The sequence below is a fragment of the Ammospiza nelsoni genome, chromosome 1, assembly GCF_027579445.1.
Source record: "Ammospiza nelsoni isolate bAmmNel1 chromosome 1, bAmmNel1.pri, whole genome shotgun sequence".
In the NCBI taxonomy this organism is placed as follows: Eukaryota; Metazoa; Chordata; class Aves; order Passeriformes; family Passerellidae; genus Ammospiza; species Ammospiza nelsoni.
In genome coordinates, this window is record NC_080633.1 from 20,222,048 (window position 1) to 20,242,067 (window position 20,020).

General features: G+C 35.0%; 1 protein-coding gene across 1 annotated transcript in view; it reads right to left on the reverse strand.

Moving 5' to 3' along the window:
* The window catches only part of MALRD1 (MAM and LDL receptor class A domain containing 1), a 233,828-nt gene that overhangs the window by 87,697 nt on the left and 126,111 nt on the right, over positions 1-20,020 (reverse strand). The window contains exon 29 of the mRNA XM_059477538.1: positions 5,923-6,103. Within this exon, the coding sequence (XP_059333521.1) occupies positions 5,923-6,103 (181 nt within the window). The remainder of the gene's footprint in view (positions 1-5,922; positions 6,104-20,020) is intronic.

Below are 20,020 nucleotides of genomic sequence, written 5' to 3' on the forward strand. Positions count from 1 at the left end.
CCTCTGAAAGGCATCTGGGGCTGATCTTCACATTGCCAAAAGGGAGATTTTTCCTTCTCTAGAACCAAATTGTGCATACCTGTACCCTCTGCTGAGTGTAATGAGGTCTGAGTTCAGTAAATTTTCCCTCAAGTGATAAAGTACACTCATGTTAATGTATGTTGCACTAAGCCAAGTGCTTAAGTTAATGATACCAAAATTTCTAGACTTCTCAAAATGAGCTTGCTTTCTCTCTTAATGCAGAAGATTCAGTATCTTGCAGAAAATTTTAAATTGATAGCTCACAATGAAATCAGAGAATAATTTCCTTCTAAAGGCAAAATCCAAATATAAGGCTTACAAAAAACTTTATAATTTATTTCATCACATTTACAGACAAGTTTTAGCCAGGTCGTGTGATTCCAGTGCCCCATGTCAGAATACCCTGACACTGACCTATTTATAAAAACAGGAGAAAGTCATCATGAATCACTAAAATATTTGAAGGGGGGAAAAAAAAAAATTAAAAAAACTGGGCATACATTCTCTCTGAACATCGGTGAATATCCTTAGTGACTAATTTAGGTCTGGCAGCTTTCTCTGTCTGAATTCCTTTCCCTCTCACTTCAGGGCCAGATTTGTACTGAATACTTCTATTATCAGAATTTGAACTTCTCTCAAGTATTTGAGAAGAAGGAACTAAATTCTCCACTAAACATAAAGCTTTGCATGATACATAGCTGAGGACTCAAAGGAAACACTGGCTTGTTTTAAAAACAAAAAAAGCTGGCCTACATACACAAACACTAGGATGTTTTAGTTATTGTCTCTCTGATCTGCAAAGCTAGGATGGAATTCTAATAAGAAAGTATTTTTCTACTGAGACTTTCAAAGCTTCTTGTTTATAAGAGCATGGAAGTAAAGTTGTTCAAAGGATTTCAGTGCCTTCACCTATGGTCTTTGCCATAAACAGTAGGTGAGAAGGAATACAAATATGTGAGGAGGAATAGAAATATATGAGGAGAAAAGGAAAGAAAAAGTTTGCCACTAGGTAAACAAGCTTTATTATATTTTAATGAAAATTTCTGTTCAGCTCAATTTGGTGAAGCAATTTTCTATTAATAGATAGCAGAATTTTTATTTCCTGTCTTTTAAAAAGGGAATATAATTGTAACATTAGAACAAAAGGCTGTGGAGTCTGATTCCAAACAGTCAACTGACAAAGATCACTGGAGCTGTAATGGTTCTGTCTTATTCCTGGATTTCTATGGCACTGAATTCTCAGATTATGAAGAATTATATAAATCAACTGAATAGCAAAATGTTCTAGAAATTTCATTCAAATTTTAATTCAGATTATGATTTTCTTATTTTTATTTGTCTTCCCTTGTTAGTTTTTCAGGTGGTGCCCTGGAACACCAAAATCAGTATGTATGATGTGGCTGAGTCATGTGCATGGCCATGTTTATATTTGCTGTTGTGTTTCTGAGACTACAAAATTCCTTTTCTTTACATTACAGATGCACAAAAATCAGACTTCTGGTAACAGCATGACTGAGAAATTGTGCTCTTGATTCACTGTTATTTGACAGTGAGCCATCAGCTGGCAAAGCAAATCAATAGTGCTTGAAGTGCTCCTTAATGATAGCAGACTGCATTATCATGAAGTTAAACGTCATAAGTGTAAAAATTAAATTTATCATTAGGGATTATTCTGCATGACCGTCATAAATATTTTATCTTTTATTGATGCAAAAATGGAGACACTTTTTTCCAGCCTGCAAATAACCTCATGCATGGTCAAAGTCAATTATTAAAAAGCACAAGAAATGATGACAGTAAAGTCCATTCAGGTCACATAGTCTCAATAAAGTTGTATAAAGAAATATTGTACAAGTAAGTGAAAAAAAACCAAAGCAAAACAGTACATCAGCTAATTTAAGAATAACTTTTTTCTATCTGTGATGTAATTTCACTATTTTTGATATTTTTAAATTTAATCTGTAAGGTAAAATGTATCAGATTTGGAATTTAACCTATTTTTGTTACCACAACATTCTTGCCCTCTCAAAACCAACTCTTTTATATCTTTTTTTTCATTCTATTCTTGACAATATATCCTAGCACTCATATTTCAAATAAACCCACAGCTTCTTGTCCTCCACTTCCATACAAATTAGTGAGACATGATGAAAATGAGCCTTGAAGGAAAAGGCTTCTGAAGCTCAGATCATAATAAAGTAATTTGTAGTATTCTACTGGTGAAGAAGCTGTTGACAAATTAATTTTTAAAAGGAAATAGTGAAAAGATTCTCTGTAATCAGTTGAAAATCCTCATTTAAAATGAGCTATGTAAATCACAGCTATGTAAGTGAAAAGCAAAGAATGCACCTCAGTGCAGATACCCTTATGATGTATACAGCTTATAACATACTGTATGGAAGCAACCTGAATGAAAATACATGTAAAATAAAATAAGTATTTAGATATATTAAACAATGGTATAACTGAATACTACCATACTGCAGAAAACAGATCTAATATTCACATGTAAAATATCACATGGACTGCCTCTCTCTTTCTTTTTCACTGTCTCAACTTGAGTACATAATTTTGGCAAAGAAGCAATTATTTTGTTGCACTGACTGTAAACCGTGTTCCAGGAATATCACTCAGCAGCTTCCAAAACGACAGTCTGTGAGGAGGAAGCTATCCCAAAATATTAGAAAGCTCCAGAATTGCCTTTACTCTGGTTTTCACCACAAAATGCTGTCTGCTGAGAAGCAGCTAAATATTAGAATTTTTTCCCCATGCAATTTAAGGCATTCTCATTTCAACTCTATTCTATTTTAAACCTGTTTTCAAGTTTTAATTATTTTCAATCTCCTAGTTATTTCTATGCATGGTATATTCCACTGTTTATGTAATTAACACATCCAGAATACCCATAATATGTAAGATTTTAGTTTAACAAAATAAGACCAAGTGGAAAATAAAAATGTGTCTTCAGCTGCCCTAAAGGACCCCTGTCATATGTCTAGCCCAGCAATTCTACAGCTCCAAACACAGAGCATGGGTAAGTGCTGTAAATCAAGTCATTTTGTTGATCAGAAACCCTTGTTCCCTATTTGCTTTGTATGCTTCTCTTCTTTTTGAGTTTGGCCACAGTAAGATTGTGTTTGCTGACTTTTAGCTTTTTTACAACAGACACAATAAAACTGTGAACTCTGCACTGCAAAAAGTACAATCTGTACATGACATGCTTTCTCTATCCTGAATGCCCCAGGCTTGGGTCAGGTGGGAAATATTATTTTTGAGAAACTGGCCAAACGTATTTTGCTTGTTTGTTCTACACAGGTAAAGAATCAATAACCACAAGAATGAGAAAGGTCAGACCAGGCACCTTCATGCCATCATGCCAACAGGCAGGTCAGCATTCCAAAAGCCTTGGGAAAATTAAGCAAGCAGGTATCAACTTGTGGAGTAGAAGGCAAAACATCATGTGCAGAGTGCAGAGCTGATGTGAAAGGCACTAAATGATTCCCTTTTAATGTTGGTTTGAGACTAAGTGTCCTCATACAGCTAAGAAAATCAGGCGTAGAGGTGGAGTGAGGTGTGGTGGGGTTGATTCTTTTTGGTTTGGTTTGTTTTGCTTATTTTACAGGCATGCATGTTCACAGATGCGCACAGATACAGCTGAAAAGAGAGCAAATGATAACCCTCTGATCCTGCTGGGAAGCAAAGCCATAAGCCTAAACACATTCCCACAGGATTCATAATCCTAAACTTTAGTGATAACCCTGCTGTACCTATCATACACAAACAGAGATGCTGTAAGGAAATGATTCCTGAGTGTATAAAGATTGTACCCTATTAGAGTGCAAAAGCTATGACCATGCAAGTTATAACTCTGTAAAGGATCAGCATCTTGGGTCTCCAACTTTCCTAAATCAATCTTTAAAAATTTTTTATTGCAAACTATGCTTAAATTGTACATATCAAACTTCTATGAGAAAAGCCTCCTCTGAACCATCTGTCTTCATAAACCATAATTTTCTGCAAAATACACAGGAATATGACTGTGCTGAAGCTGTAGGGGAAAGCAGTTGGAGCACTTGGTGCAACTGCTTCCCCAACAGAGCTTCTTCCTGAAGCAGTGCTGTAAAACAAATAGTTGCTATAAAGTAATAAACCAAGTTACTTCCTGAACTGTTTCACTGCAAAGGTATTTTAATGCAAGACTTGTTATAAAACTGTTAAAATTCAGATTTGTGGGGTCATAGACTAAAAACCAATGTAAATTTCAGCAATCTTAACATCTTAAGAGATTAAGGATCCTTCACCTGACAGCTTTCCAAATCCTTATTGAAACAACTTCCTTCCTTGCAGTGACAACTCTGCAATATTTCCCTTTATGCTTATATGATGTCATTTTTCAGGTTGTTATATAACATGTGGACATAAGAGTAAGAAAAAATATTTTTACACTATATTGAGAGATTTTTTATGCCATCTTTATGAATTTAACAGAGATATTACCTCTTCCTTAAGAAAACAAACTTTACTATTTTCATTTGCTGAATGTCTTCATGAATCTGACTGTGAAATGAAGTGTCTAATTTGTTGTAGCTCCAAAACAGAACAGAATCCCAGAAATGTGGTTTAACTAGACCCCACTGGTATGAATTAATACATGTGAACACAACTGACAACAAATTGCAACAGAGACCAACATTCCTTTGTCATTCAAGATGATAGATATTGACTTACCATCTCCTACCAGGGCATGCTTACCTATCTACCTTTGTTTTTTGGAGAACAATCACATGCACAGCAATGAGGACAATTAAACACTTGGAAAAAAGACAAGGGGCTCAGTAATGCTAGTGTGCTTTGTAGAGCTTTTAAGAGTACATCTGCCTTAGAGTTTTATTAAAGTGCATTCCTGAAGAATGTTCCAGACTGTATCACATTTCCATTCTTTGAATTATACAACAATTTCTGGATGCAAACCATTCATTTTTTAGATTAAACTAGAACAAGAAGTTCATTTTTCATACTTCAGTTGATGATGGGTATCCAGTCTATGGCAGGAGATTAAGGCTTGCTCAAACAACTACCACAAAACTCATACAGTGTTGATATGTGGCATCAGCACCTTGTTTAACAAAATCACTTATGTTGTGTCACACTGTTTCCTACAAGATAAAAACCACATACTTTCCTAACAGAACCCATGATCTATATACTCAGTATTTATCTTGGTTTTAGGGGTTTCTTTGGTTACTGTTTGTTTGGGGGTCTGTTGGGGATTTTTTGGTAGGTGAGTGTTTTTTTTGGTGGTTGTTGTTGTTGCAGTTGTTGCTGTTGCTTTTGTTGTTTTTAATAAGGGCAAACTGTTCTTATTTTAGCCTATGTCCACAGAGATACAAATTAAATAGAATGTTTAGTGAAGGAATCAAAGGTTTTATTTTGTTGACCTTAACACAAAACTGAACTGGGAAAAATAATATGGATAAAGGTTCGTTTGTAGTCTTCACTTATTCTTATGGCAAGAGACTTTATTATAAACACAGAGGCCACAGGTTTCATATAATATAATATGACACAATTTATACAAAATTGTTATATATAACATCACAGACTCAATAACTTACCAAGAGATTAAAGAAGGAAAGTGAAAATTACTCAAAACAAAATAAATAAAGGAAACAAAATCTTAGTAATTTCTTGGATTTATCTGCCATAATTCAGTGTGGGAACACTGCATGAATGTATGTGCAGAAAAGAGTATTAAAGTTAGAAGACCAGAAACAATTTACTCATAACTGATTATATGAGCAGTAAAATTATGATGATAACAATTATGATGTATTTAAAGATTAACAAGAAGTTCCTACATCTCATGTAGCATCCTTCTAGGAATTTTCCTCTTGAACTTACTTGTGGTGCAGTTGTGGAACTCTATGTCATCTATTGCTGCTCCTCCTCCCAGGTCTCCGGTACGAACGCCTTCAAAGATAATTTCAAAATTCCTCAGCTTCCCCAAGTGTAACTTGATTTGCTTCCACTCATCACTATGAGTTCCTGATTCACTCCATATTTTCACAATACCATCATCAGTCTGAAATTTGAATAAATTATATATAGTAAGATACACATACATATGGATTATCAAATGCAAGTTTTGGGGAAAAAACTCAAACCAAACAAAACAAGAAGAAGACTTGAAGACACCCATGCAGTTGTGTTGGAAATCAGCAAACAGATTCTTTGCTAGGATAATAGGAAAGGTAGTGAAATTAGATGAGTACTGTGCAAATAACGACCATCAGTAGCAAGTAAAATCTCAGTAGAGAAATTACTTTGTGTGTGATTGAACTGCAAAACAATCTGTTTTGTTACAGTTGTATTTAACTTTATACAGAACTGGTTTTTGTTTTTAGAATATATTACTGGATGCAAGGCTACTGTACCATTTTAAATTGTATCCATCTATCTTTCAAAAGTTGTGACAATGGTGACAAAGGGGAGGAAAAACAAACAAATATGTGATGACCATAGATTTAGAATAGCTTATTTGAAGATAAATAAGAATACTCTGACTCACCAGTGCACAAATGTATTTTAAAGCTTTTCTTTAGACCTCTTATCATACTACCTATCTGGCAAGTCAGCAGCAAACATGTTTAATTTTATAATAGTAGCGTTAGTGCAGATGCACCAATTTTCCTTGCCATAAAGGATTGATGCATATATACGATGACATCAATAGGAAATATTTGCATAAGTTTTGTATATGTCTAAATCTATTCTTCTTTGTGACTGTCTGAATAACCATCCAAAGTGTAAATAAGAATTTTTTTTCTACGCTTTTCTTAGCAAAAGCCATTAGGACTCCAGCTGGGGTTAAGAAAAACACCGTGAGATGCATCAAGCAGCTAAATATAATGCATAACAAAGGTTCTAAGACTGTTTTACATGAACAAGCAAAATCTAAGGAAAATAGAGACAGCAGTAAAATAGACAGGGAAGAAAATTAATTACATTTCTTTATCCATGGTGAACCTGTTAGATCAGATTTATGTTAATGTCTTATGCATATTTATGATGAGAAAATGAATCTTGGTGCTGTAGATATTGTATTCTGAATAAGAAAGTGCAGACAAGCATGCACACAAATATTACATTTGTTTGTGAATCAGGGAGCTCACAGAATTGTTGATATCTTTTAGAAGGAGATCCTTAGACCTAAAAAAGCATAGAGGCACTTGAAGTGCTACTTGACAAGGCTGTTCTTGAAAATCATAATGAACAGTAGAGGAACTTTTGAAAACAATGGCAACTTTACTTTAAAACGCTAAACAGGAAAGAAAAAAAGAGGGATGAATTTCCACAATTTCATGTAAAGCCATAGATATCCAGCTGAATACCTCTATTTCTGCACATAACTAATGATGTTTGACCCGTGGTGATAGCAGCCCTTTCTAAGTCATGATATCTGAGCACACAAGCACCTACAGATGCAAGTTTAGGCATTGCTTCATCAGTTATGTCTCATTTGTTTAAAGCCAATGACACAGTCCATTAAAGTGAAAATAATATAACAAGACCTTAGGAGTGCTTTGCACCACTAATTCCAGAGTTGATGACAATTGTTAATGATGTTCTTAATGAATTCCTCCCAGTGAGACTCCTAACTCTATGTGCCATCACATCAGCAGTCCATTCTTTTAACAGGCAAAGCACCACAGATCATCTCAGGTTGAGGGGGACCCATGATGATTTTCAAATCCAACTTCTTGTCTATTTTAAACTTATTCCTATTATTTCTGTTCATAAATAACTTATTTCAATAGCTCAGCTCTACCTATTCCATTGATTCTGATATTTTTGAACAGCCTCCAGGAGAGTATTTCTTATTATTGGGGTAGTTTGTTCAGTCTGTTAACACCTTTCACCTATTCATGACATGAATAAAATGGATGGTTATGATGAGTTACATTTGGCCTGCTGTATTCTCCAACATAGAATACAGCCCCAAACCTTAGAAAAGATGCAGTTTTAAACATTTTATCCATTTGTTGTATATGGACTCTCTTCTGTCTGCACTTTACAATTGTTTGGAATACAAATAATTTTCATTAATATTTTTCATAATAAATCACTGATTAATTTGAAAAAATTAGCTCAGTATTAGTGGTGAATTTAGGAAACTTAAAAAGAAGTAGATTAAAGTAATGCTGAATGATAAGGGACTTGCCTTACATTCATGCATTTGAGCATGATAGAAAAATTCAAAACTTTTTTCTCTCTGACTATTAAACTCCAAATCTATACAAAATTAGATGTATCTAAGATTGAATGTATGGAGATAGCAGAATCTTTTTAAGATACACAGACGTAAGTATTTATATAAATCTGGAGGCGTGAAATGTTACACAGTTATCCAGAGTATGAGCCTCATATCTGCTACTAGCTAGATTTTTATTGATTTCACATTATATTTAATTACATGACATTCTGTTCAGACTAACATTGTGTTTACCACATTGATTTTTAGTAAAGGATGCTACAAGGAACAAGTGATGGGGATCACATATTTCTTTAGAAATAACTGCATAAAAATGTTGTAGCAATCAATTTGTATATGGTATCATAGCCATAACGTACCAAATCTTTACGCTATTATAGGCACTGGGGCATTTTTATACAGAGAGACACCGAAATATTTTTTGTTAAGAAGAATTTTTCTGGATGGAAACTTTATGGCAGCCTCCTTGCACTTCACAAGCTACTGAATAGGAGTACACAAATAAAATGCAGAAGAGACATCTCTCTTCTTGTCTAGGTTCCACAGACAAAAGGAGTTCCTACATCACAGTAGAACTTCATAAAGCATGACAGGCTGATTTTTCACTTGCTTAGCTACAGCTCTACATACCAAAATGAAAAGCATCCTCACCCCTGAATAACTGTATGAAGGCTGTTCTAATGCAGAGTGCAAAGTCCCTTCAAAGTCAAAAGCCCTGCACATTTTCTGCGTCAAACATCTGAGGGGAGGTGGGAAAGGAAGAGAGAAGCAGAAAACTTGGCTCTCCTCCTCTCCCCAGGCCCAGGGAGTGAAGCTGGCTTGGCTCAGGCCTGTGAGATATACATTTCTGGGTACATGCTTGGCATGACAGGATCATCACTTTGCAGCTTTGCAGATTCCATTTCATGAATTATTATTTTGTTTTCTGCATTCTCCAACCTTTTAATCTGTCCTGTGCTTTGGCATTTTCTTTCATCTTTGGAATGTGTTTGCTTCTAAAACAAACACAAATATGGCCTGAGTTGGATAGAAAAATTATCCTGTGCTTTGACCTGCCCATTGCATCCAGAAATCCTTCAATCTCTTTCACTCTTGTACACATATATTAATGTAAAGGAGAAATATGTGAAAGAGTTATATGACAAGTAGAAATATTCTTAGTGTAGAGGAGGCTGGAGGTCACAATGTCACATTTTTTCTGTTTTTAAGAGGTTATTCTTTTGCTGAGGCCTACTCATATTGAGTGTAGATTTCTCTACAGCCTGGGCTGGTTGGTGACAAAAGGCCCAGCTGCTCTCTGTGCTCCAACTGGCTGACAAAAAGTGGCTCAGATCTGTGGCTGGCTCTGCTGCCTGTACGTCAGGGCAGGAATTGCATTTTCCTGCTACTGCTCAAGAGTTCAGCTGCATGCAGGCTTCATGCAGACAGAAATGGTTAAAGAGAATTATTTGTTGGTCATACTATAAATTTTACAGGATGACTGGACCACAGGATGCAATGGAACACATCCTAGATTTGCATGAGTATTTCTGCTTTAGACTTACTGCTTCCCAGTATATGGTTTACTATTTAGTAGTGCAGACTATTGCCAGGCAATACTACTACAAAAAAGCTCCAGAAATTACCCCAGAACATAATCTTTACAACCTATTTTGTAATTCTGCACTTTTTAATTCCCTAAACTCAACCTGGGAAATTCTAAGAGTTCAATGTTATTTCCAGATAAAGTAAAAAAATTGTCACTTCCCAAAAATACACACTAAGACTGCTAAAAACAGATGGTGTTTTCATTTAAGGCTCTGGAAAGTTATTATTAATTGCGCATCAGTGCCCTCTGTGGGTTGAACATAGTGAAAGGTCAGGCTCAGGTGAGGAGCCATCATTAAGGAAAACTTGACAGTAAAGGGCATTGATTTGCAGCAGTGGGTCCTAGACTTCCATTATGGCACATTATGCTGAGTAATAAACACTCTGAAAATGGCAGAATTACTTCTAAGAAGGCCAAAACCTGATTAGATCTGCAGGTCTGTATGCCCAGCCCTATTGGAAAATTAATATTCATATTCAGAGGAATTTTATCTGCTTTCTGATGGTCTGAGGGGAATTATTTTTTAATGATTTCATTCCATTGCATTTCAGAATCTTTCTCATGCTTGTCTTCATTTGAAGGACAATCTAAAGTGTTTATAGCCTCTCTTTTGAGCACTTCAGGGGGGAAGGTACAACTTACTTGGCTCAATATCCTCCTTTATTCACCTGGGGATAGTAAGAATAAAGGAGAGGAAGGATTTATTTTTGTCTTAGAATTCCTTTTATTTTGTAGCTGAGTTTAATATTTTTTCTATCCATCAGAGACGACCATTAGTCTCAAGGCTACATTTCTAACAGATTCAGAACAATATTAGGAACTGACTCCAAAGCATGCACAAGGAGTATGTGATTTTCCATTGCAAGATGTTGCAAAGAAACTTCCTGTGAATACACTTTCTTTCTGAGCAATACAGTAAATATTCCAGATGCAATTATAAAGATTTTTCTATGAGGGAACCTTCCTAGTTGCATCTGCAATGGAACAGAAATGAAACACAGATTTTGTTCTTGATCTGCACCTCTCCTTCTATTCATATTCCAAGCTGGGTTCAAAATATTTTCCTGGTTCATTCCCATCAGATATTTATTTCAGCAGAGAAACAGGAAATGAAGCGGAGCTTACCAAATGGATGGAGGCAATGAAAACATTTCTTAAATATTCCTGGACTCTTCAAACCAAATATACTTGAGGGCTTTTTAATCAGAGACAGAATATTTTCAAATGATTCATAAAAAAAATGTTTGTTATTAATACCTTAAAAATACTTTCCAGATTAACTGTATCAAAAGACTCCCCTTTCTACATCACCTTTCAGACTTTTAAGAGAAGTGAAACACTTTTTACCTACTTCTATAAAAAATTAGGAAAAACATATCTGCTTTGAGTTTACTTTGAAAACAGTGTCTTACTGAAAAGCTTTGATTATCCAGAATCTTTTAAACATGATATATGTTATCCAAAGCACAGAAAAATGGTATAGAATGAGCATAATGTGACTTTAACTGTCACTGCTCTTTTCTCTGGTTTTGGACACACTGTTATCCCTCTGTTTTACAAGAGTATTTCAGGCATTTATCCTTTGTTTAGGATGAAATGTATTTTCATGGTGTGCGAATGAAGTTAATTAATAAACCTGGTTTTAATGCAGTTTTATTTTCCTTGGTGTGATAACATTATTAAAGTCTTTTCATGGCTGACCAAATAGTTTAAAAATTAAGTACTCCATGATGAGCTGCATTTCTTCCCTGCTTCTTCCTTTTCTCAGCAAGGAGTGGAGAGCAATCCTGAGTGCTACACGCACATCAAGGAACAGGAGGTAGTAGGAAGAAAAGTCACACTTCTCCTTATTTGTCCATAATTTAAAGACCTTGTCCATGTATTTGTATTTCCCCAGGTCACAGAACAATTAATATCTTTGCTGACACTTCTAAAATCATCTTTATACTTATTTCAGTTTCATTGCTTGAGAGGGAGTCCTCTTAGGTTCTTAGAACCTTGGAGAAGGTTCTAAGAACCTTCCTTATAGATTTAAGCTGATGCTACCTCTGCACACAGAATGCTTGCCTAATTTAAAGATTCCACTTCCTAAGCTTTATTCTCTCATAAGTAGCTTGAAAAAAGTGCATTAAAATACAATAAAACTGAAAACTGATGCTGTATAGCAAAATCTCTTTAAAAAAAAGGAAAATATGATTGTGTCTCCTTCATCTGATGTCATACTAACAGTATGAAAGATTCTATTTTTTTCAGTTTCTCACTGATTTTCTCTTAAAAATTTTTAAAACACTGTTCTTCTTGAAAACAGTAAATTAACCATATAGAGTTTGATCTTATATTTCATTCAAGCAAACAAAAGCTCTACACGAGCTAAATGGTCAGCAGTATCAAATTATCAAACTTATTTAAATGAGTCAAAAAAATGCACTGAAGTCTATATTTGTTCATCCAAGACTTATAATTCAAGCTAACATTTTCCTTCTGATCCTCTTCCCTATTTTCTTTTTTTCCTGTTTCTTCTTGTCTCTCTTCTAGCTTTCCTTCACAGTGACACAAAGAAAAATGAGAGCAGCCACCAAGGCCCTGCAGATGGGAGTTATGGGTGAGCACAGTGTCCTCTGGCACACCTGTCAGTCACCAATCTGACAACAATTCCATACAAACACCTCCCTTAAACAGCACTGGCTCAAATAACCCAGGTACCTTATTTTGGAGAAAGGCACATACTTGGCATTTTATGGGCAAGGTTGATATGCAAACAAACCAAACAAAACATTTGTTCATGTTGTTTTTAATAATATAGGAAAATCTGGGCACAGTAGTAGTTATTTATTACTCTGCCCTCAGCTAATGTTTTGAAAATGGGTTGCTCCTATTAAATAATTCTTGTGGTTAGTATTGCCATTACATTTAGAAAATTGCTGCTAATTATCTGAACGTTGAAGCTCTGCATTAAACACATAATTCCAAAATTATTGCGTCTTCCTAGAATAGCTCTGAGACAAGCAAATTATTTCAATGTAGGAAGAGATTTTAAACTCAAAATTTATCTTCCATCACTAAACTGAAGGATGCTGCCAGATGCTCGCTATGGGATTCTGAATTTTTCAGCAAATTGAGGTAGCAGAAATAAAGAAATAGCATCAGAAAAGCAGGCAAGAATCTACAAAGTAATGTTTCCAAAAGGCAGGGACAAGTTAAGGACAAGTCTGCAACAGGATGATCTTTACTGTAGGAATCTGATACTGATGAGCTTACTCAAGCTCCAGTGACTTAAATGAGATTTCTTGATGCTCAGGAATGAAAAGAATTCATTAAAAATCCAAAATTTTCAGTGTTATATTGTGGTAGGAACCAGGCAATCTATTTAGCATGTCTCTGTCTTCAATAAAATCACTTGAAGAGGAAACATGTAGCTGATCAAATGACAGGTTGGAGAAATTATTTTATCCAGGCAACATATACCTATGCTACCTATGTACATCAGCATGCATGAAAATTTGGCTCCACTTTTAAGGACAACTTAACAAAAATCACACCAAAAATTGAATTTTCACAATGCCTTATAGAAAGAAGGAAAACAGCATTCAAAGATGAAACAGTGATATTTCAGCTTTCAAGCCTTTTATTAGTCTGTGTGTATTAGTCTCAGTAGGTTTTCATAATAAGAGTTAATGACAAAACCCATCCAGCCAACCCTTTAATTTCCTCCTTTGTGTAAAGTTTTAAGATGATTTTCATTCTCTGAAATATCTTTTCCCCAATTTTCATTTCCTAAATTACCATCACTATAATAAAGGACTACACATTTCAGCAAAAAACCCCCATGCATTCCAATGAAATAGCTAGATAAATAAGTGTACCACAGATAAAATTCCTTTTTAAAAAATGCACCTGTTTTGTTTGGAAATCTCGAATCTCAGCAAATTCCTCCAGAGCACCAAAAGGCATCAGCACCTCACCCTGCCATGGGTGCCAGCATTTGCAATATTTCTAGAGGTAGAATTCTGAAATAGTAAGACTCTTCCTTTTTAATTGCTCAAATTGCTGAGTTGAGAGAAGACAATTTAAAAGATGCTTTGATAAAAAGTGATTGGTAATTCACCTGGACAAAGCAGTTAGTTGCAAGCAAGTACACATTGCAAGGAATGACAATTAAATTGCTCGTTAAAAAAGGATAAAGTTACACTTTAAACCCACTTATTTTGGAAATCTATAATGGGAAGGCAAGAATAATTTTTTGTTTTTCCTTAAATTAGTCTGTGTATTTCACTTTCTTGTAACTTTGATTCATCCTGTCACAACTATTAAATCTAATAGATATCATTATAGCCAGCTTTCATTTAAAGCCAAGCAAACTTTTCTGACATTTACATCCCTTTACATTCCCATGGTAGTATTTCCATCAAATATACTTTTATGTGCTTAGGCTCTTAAAAAATAATCTTAATTTCATATGTTATCCTTACCAATTAGAAGAGAGAAATAAAACAACTCTCTGTAAAAGAGGATTCATTAGGTACTTTGTTCTACTTCATCCTCTTCTCATTTCCTAGCCCTCCCAGCCCTTCTTTCTCCTCAAGTGCATATATTTCTTCTTAATTTCCTGTCATAATCCACCTTTGTTTCATTTTGGGTTTTAGGCAGCTTAAGGGATATAATTTTGATTGCTTGGATTAGATTTTTTTTTCTCTCAGTTCTGTTGCTAAGGCTAAGTAATAGTAAGCATCAAAGCCACTTTGTAAGACCATTAGCATTTCAAGCAACTTAGTTCTGTTTTGTCTCAAACCCTGTTACACCTTTGTTTTAATCACATTTTACAGATCTCTTTGCAATGTCCACATCTCAGAGTTGAGACAACTGAAATTTTGTGGAAAAGCAAAGCCTTCAAGCTTGAGAAATAATCACAGTTACAAAATTTCTAAGATTCTGGACAACTATTACAACCCTCCATAGTGCCAAACAGGGCCAGGGGGCTAAATGCTGTGCAATGATAGATTCCTTGGATTAAAAATGTAACCCCCTTACTTCTATGCACAAATGCAGAGCATACAGAGTAATAGATGTAACAAAACAGTTTATGAATCAAGATCATGAAAAAGTATTTTGCAGACATGAGGAAACCTCAAATCTGTCATGTTTTTCCTCCTATAGGGAACACTTTGAATACCATACTAAAAGATGGGAGGCAAAAGTCACTTTCTAAATTTCAGTGCTTTTTATGCATCTTTAACTCACCTTCTCTTTTTTTCCTTTTTTTTCCTTTTTTATTTTTCCATCATTTTTTTCTTTATCAGTTTGGATAAGGACTGAGAGAAGGAATACAGGTGTCTGAGTAGGAGGTGCATACCCCTAATAACTCTAGAACCAGGGGTGGCATCCATGGCAGGAGGAGGATGGCAGGGCACAGCCCCCTGCGTGTCTGGAAGGTTGTGCTTACAGCCAGGCACAGTCAAACTGGGACTGGCTAAAACTCACACCTCAGCTCTGCAGAGCAGACCAGACACTGCCAGGGAGAGCTGGTCCAGGACGCCTTTGGGAGAAAAAGGATGGTGGAGGACCTTTCCTTTCACGTGTCATGAATCAAGGCACAGTTTGAGTGACACAGTGGGCAGGCAGGACACAAGCTGGGCTGGCAGGACAACTTTTCTGCTCTGACACTTTGACAGGCGCTCGCTAAGGTCAGAAACATTCTATTCACTGAGTCACAGTGTTTACATGATCAGTTCCACAAAGTGGGAATTATGGAATCAACCTGTGTGAAAGACCTCTCCACTCTTCAAAATGTGAAGATTTGTGCATGAAGTATTAAAGAATTATCACTATAGCAGCCTTGTAAAATAAAAGCCCCAAGGCAAACCCAATTCACCTGAGCAAAGTGTCTGGAACCTCCCAGAGATTTTGTTTGTTTAGTCAATTTTTCAATTTGGCAATTCACCTCTAATAATTTTGAATCTCTAAACAACACTGAGTGGAAGAAGGAGGAAAACATATATTTACAGAAATTCTGGTTAGAGAAAAAAAATAAAATTTGATAAAATAAAGGAAAAAGAAGTACATATCTCTGATGTAAACAAAATTTAGTTAGGAAAAGTAAGGTTCTTTCATATAGGACAATATCATTAAAAGATTAGTAATAATTTTAAGACTGACAATATTAATTTTTAATTCTTGTACTCTGACATAAAAACCTATAAGGTTTTACTAAATATTTAATCTGTCACTTCTTCAAAGCAATAAATCTGCAGGAAAAGGATTGGCATGAATATTCCCTATTAATCATCAAAGTGCATCATATGCTTTTTCAGATGTATGAGAGAGTGGTTAATGTCAATCAGGTGTCATTCCTACTTTGATGCAGTGGGATGTTCTCTGGGATATAACTGTATTTCTTTCTTTGTGGCATCTACTATACAGCCTATTTGTATTCTATTGCAATGTTTTCAATTCAATTGTAGTTTTTGGGCTTGTAGAAACATAGAACAGATCCTCTGGGATATTAGATTAACTGGACAGCCTCAGGGGACCCAAAACACTGAGGCTGAAAAAAATAGTAAGTCCTTTATATAGTCAAAACTCAATTAAGTATTTTAAGCTTCACTGTCTTGATCCTGGATAAATGAGACATTTTTAAGAGAAATGTTTAAGTCCTGTCTCTATAACATCTAATGGATACAACTACTTATCTCAGAGAATGCCAAGGAACCAGGTATTTGATTTAATTTTTTAATCTGCAGTTATGAAATATATTCCCTAAAAATTGAGAGCTCTTATAACTGACAGATAGTCCTGTAATAAAATACTTTTCTATCCAATGGCCACCACCAGGTATGTTGAAAGAAAAATGAAGTTAGAAATATATAAATATACATAGCATGGTAGGGATGTACAAGACCCCAAGACAAAATTTGCAGACAGATTCATGAGATCTTGGTATTTGCATTGCATTGCCAGCAGCAATGCCAAAAATTTAAGTAAATGGCAAAATTTACTGAAATATTCCAAATTCAAATATTTATCCAACATTCCTGATGGCACCCAGTAGTACTCACTGAAAGGTATTATATAGACTTACAAGTCTACAGGAAGCAGTAGGGAAAGTAGCAGCCACCTTTCCTCTTAGAGGTGTTTGCTCTACCATGAAACAAATCATACTTAAAATTCCCTTTGACATGGGGAGCAAAACGAAGAGAGACTAAAGTGATTGCAGCAGTGGTTGCTCTGTGGGAATCTATGCCTTTAAGTAATGGGAATTTGTCCCACCCAGACTGGGACAAATTGCATTTTAAAAGCAAGTCCTGTGACCTTAACATAGGAAAAAAATCTCCCTGCTGCAGAAAGTACAGAGATCTCTTTCTAAGACGTCTTTCCTGTGGTAGCAGACATAATTTTCCAGGAAAAGGCAAAATGATTGATCTAAAAACAAATATGGGAACACGTCAGCCACACTCCAATATATATAAGAGAATTTGTAATATCTTTTAAAACAAATACAAATAAAAATAAGGTAGAACAGGAAATTCTGTGGCACTTCTTTCTCTTCCATTAATTTATTTTTTGTTTTCAATCAAAATCCCTCAGAGCTCCTTCAATTTTTTTTCCCAGTGCAGCAACTATTACATTACCCATTTCTGGTTTATAGTTTCAGTAGCTGTGCTAACCTCAATTCTCTGGTTCCACTTCTTCACTTTTTCCTTAGATCTTGCAGACAGTGCAGAAGTTTTGTCTGTGTTTTCTAAATGGATTTATTCCCTGAAGCAAATAAGCACAGAGCTAATTATCAGAAGAGTATAAACCTTTTACTGTGAACTGAGGAAATATTGCAGCATTTAAAAAGGCAAATCAAGAAAAATATAGCCACTAAGTGACAAAGCAACCCAAGAAAAAGAAAACTCCAAGGGATTTGTGGAAGAATGTACCTTCCCTACCACTTCTACAGTAGAAATTCAATCTCATCCTGTCAGCTTGGAAAGGCATATTTCAAGATAATGTAAAAAGTTTCTATAGCAATGGCATCTTCTGCATAAAATCTGTAGCAGTTAGATTGGCATACTCAGAAAAATAAATTATATGCTTTAGGATATTTTGTTATCATTTACCATGACATTCCTACTTTGGTCCTGCCACATTGTAATCTGTACCTTTTTTTCTCATATGCCCACATCTTTTGTGGATATCATTTATAAAACCATTCAGGTTTTCAACTACATACAGTGAAAATTCCCTTGTCAAACTCTTTAATATTGCTCTTTTCTAGACACGTGGTGTTTTTAAAAGGATCTTACTGCACCATTTTCATCAAAAAATCTCAGATCTAACCTGAATAAACACCTAATTTTTCTGTGCCACAAATCTTGGTACAACTTGGAAGGAGAGGACTGCAATTTTTATAGAGATTAAATTCCAGAGAAACTGACTTTAACAAACTACGCTTTTAACTATGGAAAAGTCTAAGATTAATTGAAGTGCAGCTAGTGAGTCAGGGGAAGATTTTCATTAGTTCCTAATTCCTTTCCATAGCCCACATACTCCTAAAGCAGCTAGACTGGGAAAAGACAAAAAAGGAGAACTCTCACTCTTTTAGTAACTCTTGAAGAATAGAGCTGGTGGATAAAGTGTTAAAGAGATGAAAATCAACTTAAATAATTTTTGACTGCTAATAAACTCTTTGATAACATACTCATTTTAAGCTCCCATTGAACACAATTCTGAACTGAATCACACTGTCAAAATGCTCAGAATAATGCTGTGCACTGCAGAATCCTTCACGTCTAATGATATTTCCATGTCATAAATAACAAGAGTCTTCTAGTGTTCGCTGATCAATGAAATGAATTAGATGCCTCATGTATCAAAATTTAAATAGCACCTCTTCTGGATCACATTGGAAATTCTGATTTAAAGAAGTTTTTCTTCCATGCAGATCAAACTAAATTAAACTGGAAAGCAGTAATATACTAGAGGTGTGCTATTCAGTGGAAAGCATGAAAGGCAGCAGTGAGGTTCTGAGGGGAAGACCAAATAACATCTAAATATAGGCTGAAGGCTTTAAAGGCATGAATGGCAGAGTAACTTTATCATCCTGTCACTTAAAAGAAGAAGCACTTTATTCAGATGCCTAAATGAGATGGAATAAATGTACAGAAAACAAGTGTAAGCAAACTATTTAAAGCTGAAAGATGGTTCACATTTGTGCCTTGATTTATTGATTCAGCCAAATATAGATTGAATGCCTGATCCACTGTAATTTCACACAAAACACAGTTTCTAATAAACTGAGAAGTTAAGGACATAAAATAAAGTTATACAATTGCATTAGCCTAATTTTCCACTGTGGTTTCATATGACCTTTCCACAACCTCTGCCTCTTTCATTGCAGTGAAAGAGAAACTGACATTCATAAAATTGGATGCCAAATAATAACTTAAATTATTAATAATAAAGCAGCACCCATGGTATAGAACCTTATGTTAGCGTTATAATAAGAAAGGTGGGGTGACATATAATGGTTTAGAGAAAAGAGAGGATTTTGAAAGGAAATAAAAATAAGATTACTTGCACTTTTTTATTCACCACCTTTCAATTGTTTTCTTAAGTTAGAATTAAAACAAGTTTAAAATATGTAATTCTATTTATATTCAATGACTGCTATCCAACAAACAAGAATGCTTTCCATTATACGAATATTTTTTTCTCTCTTGCATGAATTTGAAAATTAAGCAAAAAAGTTTGGCTCACAGTTTTCATTTAGTATGAAAATCTGAGAAGCATCCACATCATGTTTGGTTAGATACAGTCTCAAAGGCTTCGTGTTTCTTGTTTGTTTGGTAGGTTGTGGGTTTTTGTGGCATGCTCAGTCTCTTTAGAAAACATGACCCCGATTCTACTAAGAAAGTGCTCATATTGTGATGACACCCACTTATTCCTGGTTCACTTTACAGCCCAGCATTGCAGCTAAATGTTAAAAAAAATCTCCTTATTTTTTGATTCCATAATATCTGTACTTTTAATTAAGATTTATTTATTAAGAACAAACACACAAACAAAGAAACCCACCAACTTTCTATATCATCTAAACAACTGGAACCAAGGAAAAACCAAGGATCACAGATAGATTAAGGCCTTCTACAAATCTGGTA